Source organism: Dioscorea cayenensis, chromosome 19 (genome assembly GCF_009730915.1).
Source record: "Dioscorea cayenensis subsp. rotundata cultivar TDr96_F1 chromosome 19, TDr96_F1_v2_PseudoChromosome.rev07_lg8_w22 25.fasta, whole genome shotgun sequence".
NCBI lineage: Eukaryota > Viridiplantae > Streptophyta > Magnoliopsida > Dioscoreales > Dioscoreaceae > Dioscorea > Dioscorea cayenensis.
The window spans coordinates 26682990-26693609 of record NC_052489.1 but is presented as its reverse complement, the minus strand read 5'-3'; the positions used below and the strand labels follow the sequence as shown (position 1 = coordinate 26693609).

Genomic DNA, 10620 nt, shown 5'->3' with positions numbered 1-10620 from the left:
TATCATTTAAATATTTTTTAATACGGTCTAATTATATCTCATATCGTTAACCTCAAGATGACTGTCAGGAAGCAACGACGACAGAGCACCACACGCGACAAATTATACACGCGCTGAGGGGAAGCGAGACGGTCATCGATGACGTGATGGACGCCAGATGCATAATACAAAAGTCGCCGAAAGCAAAGAGCCATATCCTTACAAGAACGCGCCCATCACCGTGATCGATTACACTGCTTACGCCCAAGCTGTGACGACGACACGACACAATTATGGCTATGATCGATGCCAGCGCAGAACCGCATGAAGTTCAAATTGTCATCCTCCCGATAATCATGAATGGCCACTTCCATGTCGTCAGTCCCCGACAACGATAAACAAGAATACAGCATTATTCTTCACGTCCGGTACGATAAGGACGCTGCTGACATGGTAAGTTCTTTTAATTATGTCCTATTAATATCCGCTTTGGTATTTAAATCGTATATTCTAATCTCGACTTGCATATCCTCGACAATGAATCTATCTCGACAATCAGGCTATCGATATGGAGTTCCACTGAGTCGGCGACTACGAAAGTACCCACTCGCCAGATGACATAGAAATCCCACGCCTACAAGGAAGGCCGATCGCTACCGCCCACGCTAGCGCTTTATCGAGCAATTACTTTGGGGCGAGAGTTACGGCCACCGCAGCATGCACGCTCCTTACCTCGATCCATGTTACTCGCGATACTTATGAGGGAGTGGCACATGCGCCACGCATAAAGGGAGCTCGCCACAAGCGGGTTAAATTTTGTTTTTCAAGAACACGTCCTCAGATATCCGAATGTCAATTTTATTTTCGAATGTAAATCGGACAAATTCAATTCATTGTTTTCGTGTTCAAGAGCACGTACTTGTATACGTTAATGTAAATTTTTGTTTGTTTTTGAATTGTAAAGCAGTGTTAAATTCCCATTCGCCATTTCATTGTTTAATTTTACGCTCTAATTGCTGTACATTTCACTTTCATTGTTTAAATATACTATATATCGTTTAAACATCGCTTTTAAATATTTCAAAAATACGGTGTACAAATCGCTTAAAATAACACCTGCTCTCTGCTTAACTAAACGCATTCATTGTTTAAATAAATACGGGAAGTCGCCATCAATAACTTGTATATCTCAATGTATAGTTTGTTTGTTTTCAATCAGAAGGCAGTGTTAAATTTCATTCAGTCATTTCATTGTTTAATTTACGCCGTAGTTTTAGTACATTTCCGCTTCATTGTTTAAATATACCATATATCGCTTTAAAACATCGACTTGAAAAATATTTCAAATTACAGTCAGCATCCATTTAAAAATAACAACGTCCTCGATTAAATACATTCAATTCGTTGTAAAGAGTAAGAGTTTAAATATGGAAACAACTCCATCAATACACAACGTTTCCCTCGCTCATCGCCGGCTTTATTAACAATACCTAGTCAGCCACGCCTCATCAGAAGATCGCTCGATCGCGACCGATCCATGGCAGTGGCCGTGAATGTAACTCGCTGACATCAAACGCTCATGACTCGATCCTCTTCGCCTAGGGCCTCCCAGCCGCCTTCTCGCCACAGCGCTCGCGAAACGAAGCTCACGATTTCCGCCTCAAGGCCCGCTATCGCCGTGGTAGGGAATATAGCTTCCTTGCACGCAAGTTTGTAATTGTCGACGCGGCAGCACCGCTAATAAATCGATGTACGCCGGTGTCTCGTCGCATTGTCAGCGTGCTGCGGGTTTCGCGGATACCATAAACTCGCCACTTCCGACACGAACAAGTTCTCGATGGCTAGATCCACGTAGTTCACGCACTGTCGATCACTCGTAACGATCATCATCACACAACGACTCAACACGAAGAGATTTCGTACCGTCCCTCAACAAATGATCGCTACCTGAATGTATGTCCGGGCATAAGTAGGTCTCCCATTTGTTCGCTTGCTCACGCCCAGTTACATAACATACTGCATCAACTCGAACTCCGCAAATAAGGTTAAACAAAGATGTCAGATGGTTAAATAATACGTGAAACACATGTTTAAACATTATTGCAGAATATTTAAACGAAATGATTAAAATTTAAAAGTCGGACTAAGTGTAATTAAACAAAGATTGAGAATGTTTAAAGGGTAACACTAAATGTTAAGTGTAAACCAACATTCGCAAACCTCATGGAGTCGACCATTTTCGCACACCCAGTAAAACGACGAGCTTCCTCGATCCAAGCATCGAACGACTCCGCTGACGTCTTTGAATACATCTCACCCCAACGATCACCTCCGAACAGATAATTCACCAATGTGCCATATCCGATTTATTAATCAACCAAATGATGAGCTTCGTGATGCGGCCTGCAGCTCATCTCACTGTATCATCGAAATCTTTAGCCGTGGATGCCCACGCAATGCTGGAAGCATATAGACCAAAGACTCCTCCCTCAACGCCTTCCCCAAGTCCGACATCGCTTTTCATAAAATTGGCCTCCAAATGTCGAAGATGCGATGTCTATGTGGCGAAGAAGGGAAGACTCGCAATCATACCACAAGGCCCTTTCGACTCGTCTCGACACGAAGGTAATTATCTCATGATAATCTCCATCCTCGTATAAGGCATCGCCTAACTTAGATATGAACCAAGTCCAATCGTCATCGGTCTCGTCTGTCGACTATACACAAGGCGACGGAAAAACCATCATGTTTTCATCTTTCCCTCGTGCACCCAAAGAGCGTACCCTCGATATTTTTTCCAAGGAGGCGGGTACCATCGAGAAAAAATGCGATAGCCGCCCGCAAGCCCTCTCGAATCCCACAATACACGCTACCGAAAGAAAAGAATGCACGCTTAAAACGATCACCGCCTCCTTTCCACGATCGCAACGCCGGATTTGTCTTAGCCCACCTTATCCACATACCAAAGTAAACAACATGAGTCGAGACGTCACGCCGCCGAGGACCACCCGGCATGCTCTTTTCCCAACCAAGCCTCGCTTGTATGGTATGTGGACACCATGTCTCCTCAACATGTCCTTCCTCAATGTCGACGGCCTCGCATAAGGGACGGGTCCCTCGAGCGCTCGAATCACTCGGCGCTAACCCATTTTTCAACGCTTTCGGACGCGACGTCGAACCCTACGCCACCACCGCAAGTGTGCGACGGGTTGATTGTCTTGATTCTGAAAGTATTTTTGTTATACTCTTTTGATACATGAAGGCGCCAACGACAACCATCTAAGAAGACATTCCATACTCACACGATGTTTTTTCGCTTCTTTATGAAATCAAGTCAAAATTCTTTTGATCGCATGATTTCAAGTACATCCCTCGAAATGTTCGACACTCGCCAAAACGTTGTCCAATATCCAACGACAAAGACTTCGTAACGATCCGACGAGGAAAGGAAGACATCCCACACCGTCTGTGGTCACCATGGGGATGAATGGGAGCACTCGCTAATCAATTCCCGCCAACACTTCACCAAATAAAAAGATCAATATGTTAAGCTGAGAATATAATGTTTTAAGTGATAACGACAATATTTAAACGTTAAATTAAATACTTAAGCATTTAACTAATAACGTAAAACGACTAGTACAAATATGTTAAACTAAATGACGGACATATTTACACAATAATGACCCCTGCATAACCTGGAATAATTAAAAGAAAAGGAACTTACAACGAGTAAACCTCGCTTTTCATTAGGATTCGCAATGGCACATTTTTACGTCTCCCGACGACAAGATCAACTAAAGCACATTTGAAGATGGAGTGGACGTGACACATCCGCTCGAAGTCAACATCGCTTTTCTATCGAGCAAACCGCTTTTATATCCATCCGTGTGATGAACTTAACCCCCGACAAGAGAAACTTCGAGACCCCATCGCTCATCATATCTCAGCCTAACACCAACTCCCAAGAAGTCCGAAAGCGATGAACATTAGCACCCTTCCCTCCCCGTCTGAATCTAGCAATACCACAAAAACTCTCCATAATATATCGATTTGAAAAACCAAATCGTATAAACCAAATGAAGTGAAGAACAAAAAGAAGACGAAGAAGAAGAAGTAGAAGATGTAAAGAACAAACGGCAGTCGAAAAGGCAAACACAAAAAGTGCGAGTTAGTACATGAGAGGTTAGACTCAGACGTGATGTGATTACGGTATTTTTTCCTCCATCCCAAGGGCAAAAAGGGAAATATATGTCATCTGTCGCGAGGAAGACATATTATCATCGCTCGAATGAATGTTCTCAACTCAACATGAGTCTCATGTAAACGCTCAAGCTTTTTTTATGTTTAAAGCAGTATACATATAGTGTTTAAAAATAATGGTTAACCTGTTTAACTAAAGTCTATATCATGTAAATAATATGTTATTGTTTAAATCGAATGCTTTCACCGACATCAGCGCTGAAGATGGGTACCTCCCGGAGTCACTCGCTTTAAACATCTTTACGTATTTTTCTTAAACACCGTTGTCATTGTTGAAAAGAGTAACTAGAGTATTGTTTAACTTTTTCTATTGTTTACACCGTTGTCATTGTTTAAAGAGTAACTTTTTCTTAAACATCGTTGTCATTTGTTTAAACATATTTCACGTATTTTTCTATTGTTTACAATGAGCGCTCTTTTGTTTCCCACATTGTTTGTTTTTACTAGGTCTCATGTTTAAATTTCGTAAGTTCACAAATCAAATAAAGCTTGTTACGCTTTTATTTATAAAAGATTTACAACATTTACTAACATTTACAACGTCCGCTCGGACTTTTGGACACTCACGACTCAACCCTCGTATAACTGAAAACAAGTGTCTCAGTACATTCGAACGCTCACGACGATCGCATAACATGCGCATCAACTTGAACCCCGCACAACGCATCAACATTAAAAAGGTTAAACAACACACATTCATGAAAACGACTATTAATCAACGTGTCATGGCTGTGACTTAAACGAAGATCCCGATGAGTTAAACAGATAACTTAATAGTTGTACATCGACGCCATTTTCTTAAACGGTATGAGAAAGTCTCAGTGGTAAATGTCAACTCCCGTCTTAAAGGATGTTTCATGATCTCCCTCCTCAGAGAATCCTCCGCAATCACGCGATACGTGAAAACTTTCTTTTCTTACCCAGTCGAAATGCTCTCTTAATCGCTTTCCGCCATCTCACCTGGAGAATCCTCCGCGATTCGATGCAATTATGAGAGCATTTCGCCTGGGCAAGAAAAAGATAGTTTAACTAGTTCAGTGATTACGGCTAATCGATTCTCAAGATAAGGAAGAAGGCTCACGAAAACATCCTTTCTCGGATAGAGTGGTTGTCCATGGGAAGAGGAGGAAGAGGGAGGAGGAGGATGATGAGGACGACGAGGAATGGTCGTCTCACTGGGGAGGGTTCTTCCCGGTTATTTATGGTGTGAAGTCCACAAGTAGGTCGACTCTTCATATCCGAGAAAAAAAGTTAAACGCACAGACGGTCGACATCGATCGATGAGAACGAACGGGTGTTCGGAAATTTATATTGCAGTCATAAGAATTAATGCCGCCATTAATTCTTATGCACGGGATACCATAACCTGCACACCGCCACGTCCACCGCCAACAATTCGGATCAAACTAAAAAGATCACCGCTTTTACTGCGAGACTTTGAGAATTTACACGTTAATATGAATAGTTATACATGTAAAGATAATGTTAAACGGAGATGGGAAGTATTAAACGGATATGACAATTATTAAAACATATTAGTAAAATATTTAAACGGATAATAGCAAATAGTTAAACATTATTTAAAAATATACAAATAGATAACCATAAAGCGAGAAGAACTTTACAACGAAATGAACTCGTCAGTAATTATCGTTTCTTCGTCAGTAATACAACTTTTACAACCAACCGATTTATATATTTCGGGTATGATAATGAGGGAGAACAACAAGATGTAATGCAACTCCTAGGCATTGTCTCATCGAAACCGCGAAAAGCCCTTCAGAAAGGTTGAACATGATGTGATTTAGCGCTTTCCTTTCCCACCATTTTCGCGCCAAAATCGGGATTTCACAACACTGACTCCATTCAAGTGAGCAGTAGAGGGGTAAAGGGAAGTTAAACACCAACGGAAGTATCTGTCCGGGGTATGTAAAAGTAGGAGGGGGTTTTTGGGAAGTTTTGAAAATTACGAGGGGTGAACAGTAATTTTTCCTTAAAAAATTTAAATTTAAAATTAAAATAAGACTGAGCCCTGTGTGAGCCTGTGAGGAGACTGGGTTTAACATCAGCCTTAGATTTCCATCTAAATCATAATGAACGGCCAAGATCCACTGAACTAAACCACTACTAAAGCCCAGAGCTTTTGCTCTCAAAGCGATAATGGCAATGGTCCTCCCTCTCTTCAGCCTCGCTCCTGATCTCGTCGTCTCCAAGCTCTGCTTAGGTTTCACTCCCTCTCTTTCTCTTTCTCTTTCTCTTTCGAGCACGCTCTCTCTCGCTCTTTCTTGTGAGGTATCCAAAGGGAAGGTGTTTGATGTCATTGAGAATGTCCTTGGTTTCAGGAACTATGACGTTCGGAGAACAGAACTCTTATCAGCAATCCGTCAGTCTTCTCAACCAGGCATTCGACGCCGGAATCAATTTCTTTGATAGCGCGGAGATGTATGATTATTCTCTGTTGATTTATTTTGGTTTTATGGCATGTTTTGTATTGATTTGAATGGAAATTGCTTGTCTTTCTTGCTAATCAGGTATCCGGTGCCCCAGCGCAGGGCTACGTATGGGAGGAGTGAGGAGTATGTCGGTCGGTGGTTGAAGGAGCGCAAGATACCTCGGGACCGTGTTGTTTTGGCCACAAAGGTCTTGACTGTTTTGTTTTCTTTTTCCAGTATCAATTTCTTCTTGTTTAATGCTTGCTAGAATGTTTTTGGTTTTGGTTTTTGGTATAAAATTTGGTAATTTTGTGATAGATAATGGCGGCTTGTTCTCGTTGTTTTCTTCTTGTTCCATTTAGATGGGGGAAAATAACTGAAGAGAGAGATTTGATTTTTGTATTTGTTGAAGGAAGAATATTACGTGGATAAGGATAGAAAACGCCCATATTTTCATGTAGTTTTCCTCCATCCAAATATCCAATTGGAGCACAAGAAGAGAAAATGATATCTGCGGACAAATGGAGGGAAAATGGAAAAGAAGAGGAAAATGGAGGGAAATCTGATCTCTTGTGTTTGGTTGGTTGGAGAAAATGATATCTGTGGGCAAATGGATGAAAATTTGTTATAAAAAAATTTATTCTACAACAAGTTCTATTTGTTTCCATTCATTTTATTTCCTCCATTTTCTGTCTATCCAAACGTTATAAAGGTGACAAATCAGTATTTGTACAGGTCAGTGGACCATCCGGCCAGATGACTTGGATTAGAGGAGGACCCATGTCTTTGAACACTGAGAATATCTTGGAGGCCATTGATAACAGGTCAAATTATGGTTATACTTGAAATAATTTTCCTTGTAGGGAAAGTTATTTTCAAGTTTCTGAAATAGTTTCTAACTGTTGACCAATCACATTGGTTTGTTATTAAACTGAATTGTTGAAAGTTCAGAAGCGTGAATTTACTCAGTGCAGTAGAATCTCAGCACTAAAATGCTCATATTTTGGATAAATTATTTTCCAGACATTGGATTGTATGTCCTAATAATTTTTTTTTTCCTGATTTCTTGCAGTTTAGTGAGACTGCACACTGATTACATTGATGTTTACCAGATCCACTGGCCCGATCGGTCTGTTGAAAGTCTTTTATCTTTTTAATAAGGCATCATGATCACTTAATTCAATGCCTGTAATTATAGGAAAGAACGCTATCTTCTGATTTTCCACCTTTCTTAATTCCTAACTGTGCAATTTAGTTATGTTCCAATGTTCGGAGAAACTGAATATGATCCAAGTCGGCAATACTCTTCTGTTCCTATTGAAGAGCAGCTTGACGCTTTAGGCAGAGCTGTTGATGCTGGTAAGGTGTGATATTTGCAAGTCGATGCTATTCTAATTCCATTTACTTTTTCCGGTGCCGATACACACGGATGGTGACTGAATGCTTTTCTAGATCAGATACATTGGCCTCAGCAATGAAACACCATATGGATTGATGAAGTTTCTTGAACATGCTAAGAGCACTGGCCTTCGCCCTAAGGTTGTGTCTTTGCAGGTAATCCCAAATTGCTTCATTTGTAACCTATCTCATTATCTTATCTGCATTTGTATTGTTGTTAAGGGTATACCTTTTTCCTACCAGAACTCATACAACTTACTCTGCCGCACCTTTGATTTGGGATTAGCTGAATGCTGCCATCATGAGAGGTATCTTCTATGAATGAAGAGCTTATATTTATGTCCACAGGAAAAAGGAGGATAGAGAACCTTCATTGTCATTGATTGAAGTTGTTAGCAATGCTTTGAAAAGCTTGCTATATGGAGTTTGCTTACTTGAAGTTATACCTTTGCTTTCTTTTCACTGTATGCCATGGCTCTGCCTATTAATCGGTGATACAAATACTTTGCAAGACTCAACTCCTTTGCACTGGTAACTTTGCAGAATCAGCATGTTAGCTTATAGTCCAATGGCAATGGGAATACTTTCTGGAAAATACTACTTACCTGGTGGTGGTCCATCAGATGCACGGATGAATCTGTATCAAGGTTGCAGAAACGAACCTAAGTTCTCTTTCCTGCTGTGTGACTTCATTGGCATAAAATAGCTGTGAACTAATTTGATGTTTTCCTGTTCTTGCTTTTGCTTCATCAGGGAAATATTCAGAAGGTGAATCTAGATATTATCTCTCAAGTGCCATCTTAAAATCAGCTGTTCAGGTAAGCTGATCTTGTTTGATTCTCTTTTTTTCCTGTGGCAAGGTGACTTAGGATATTCAGAGTGTCGCGAAGGAGGTAAGGAAACCTGGTTAAATTTTCTTGATGGATAGTTCTTAAATCTATATAGCTTTGGTATAAGAATCAGAATTTGTACCTTTATCATTGGATTCAACATATGATCAACTGACAGCTGGCCTTGTAAATCTGCAGGCATACGCTAACATTGCAGTTAAGCATGGCCTTACTCCGGCATCTCTTGCTATTGGTATGATGGTCAAGTATCTAGTTTGCAATTGTTTGTTCAGAATATCTCCTTGCATTTGTTTAGTTCTTAGTGAGCAGTTAAACAAAACAAGAAGTTGCATCATTCTTCTATGGTAAATTGATAGGTAGATTTATTAATGGCATGTAGTTCCTTAATGGCTGCATTCGTATATAGTATTGTCTAGCAAGTCAACTCTTTACTGTTGCATGTCAGTTGCCTGCTGAGAAAAGAACCTACTTGCCTGTGATTTCATATGGAATCAGATACTGCATCAATATGCTGCTATCAAGATAACAAGATATCCAGAAACCTGAAAGTTACCTTTCATGTTTTTCAGTTGAAGTATTTTCCTCTGAATCACTCAATCCTCTTGTAATTCTTTGTTTGCAGCATTTGTTTTGAGACATCCTCTCCTTGCTAGTGCTCTTTTTGGAGCAACCAAGCCATGTCAACTCAGCGAGGTTCTCGAAGCATCTAAGGTCAATCTCACAGAAGATATTTTAGTCGAACTCAATGAAGTTCATGCTACATACACAAATCCTTGCCCCTGAGGAAATTTTCTGACCTCCTTTTCCAGGGTTCCTTCTTAACATCATATTATTTTTATGCAAAAGCCTTGATTTATTCCATTGCTAATCTTTCATTTGATTAATTTTACATCTTCTGGTTGGACATATTCAGGCTTTCAAGTTGGACCAATAGTTAATCATATGGAAGGAATGCCTGTCTATGTCTGGATAAATTCAGATCTTATCGCATTCATGCTGCCTGTTTTGAAACTGCTTACAAGTAATCAATAAACTAGCTAGTGCGAATGTATTGCCTCTGAACAACATTGACATGCAGAAATACTCATCTTCGATTTACATTTCGGCAATTGAACTTTTGGGCATTGCCTTAAATCTTGGAAGCCAAAAAAGGTTTACATGGAGGAAGCACAATCCAAACAGTATTCAAATTATCTATGTATCAATCATAGTTACCAGAAGTGCAGTAAATAACTTGAGCATGCTTGTGGTAGTGTATTACACTAGAAATGAAATGATAGATTACAGAAACTCTACTCATGATTTTTTTCTTTGTTGCAAATATAATGACTTCATTTTTTTTAACACTGTATTTTCATGTTAGAATTAAGCTGATCAGTTGTTTTTAATTGACAGCAAATACACCAAAACTGTGTTTGTGGAGAATGCCCTGATGCTTCTCCAATTTAAGCACTGTGTGCAGCTCTCTGTCATGTTCTGTTCTAATTGTGCTTTTGTATCTTGAATATTCATTATGTAAGGCCCTGATTATATGTTTAATTTACTATGCTAAAAGGCTTAGACAATTGGTCAAAATTAAAAATTTTAAAAAAGGGGCCAAAATTTCTCTCATTTTTCTGATTTTCATAAAAATAGATATTATATCTGAGAGCTTGTATATTTTAGTATGAGACTCTTTCAGTAAAAAAAGTATGAAA

The 10620-nt window shown here is 39.8% G+C and overlaps 1 protein-coding gene across 5 annotated transcripts; it reads left to right on the top strand.

The window, feature by feature from the left end:
* Positions 1-6401: 6401 nt before the first annotated feature.
* Positions 6402-10137, top strand: LOC120250439 (protein tas-like). Of its 5 annotated transcripts, none has more exons than XM_039259254.1 (13): positions 6402-6466; positions 6585-6684; positions 6774-6882; positions 7410-7498; positions 7747-7803; positions 7930-8038; positions 8127-8228; positions 8316-8380; positions 8616-8719; positions 8826-8890; positions 9101-9155; positions 9546-9707; positions 9837-10137. In XM_039259254.1, the coding sequence occupies exons 1-12, from the start codon at positions 6403-6405 to the stop codon at positions 9704-9706; spliced, it is 1080 nt and encodes a 359-aa protein (XP_039115188.1). In that variant the 5' UTR covers position 6402; the 3' UTR covers position 9707; positions 9837-10137. The 5 variants fall into 5 exon arrangements, 4 of the variants coding, with proteins under 4 accessions (XP_039115188.1, XP_039115189.1, XP_039115191.1 ...); XM_039259255.1 differs by having other exon boundaries at positions 9546-9733; XR_005533013.1 differs by lacking the exon at positions 9837-10137 and having other exon boundaries at positions 8826-8965; positions 9546-9593.
* The last annotated feature ends 483 nt before the right edge of the window (positions 10138-10620 follow it).

What these genes read in the sequence shown, in the direction of transcription:
- LOC120250439 (XM_039259254.1), top strand. Translation starts at nt 6,403, where the DNA reads ATGGCAATGGTCCTCCCTCTCTTCAGCCTCGCTCCTGATCTCGTCGTC. An exon ending in CGTCTCCAAGCTCTGCTTAG is followed by an intron (nt 6,467 to 6,584) that starts GTTTCACTCCCT and finishes CCTTGGTTTCAG; the next exon opens with GAACTATGACGTTCGGAGAA. An exon ending in TTCTTTGATAGCGCGGAGAT is followed by an intron (nt 6,685 to 6,773) that starts GTATGATTATTC and finishes CTTGCTAATCAG; the next exon opens with GTATCCGGTGCCCCAGCGCA.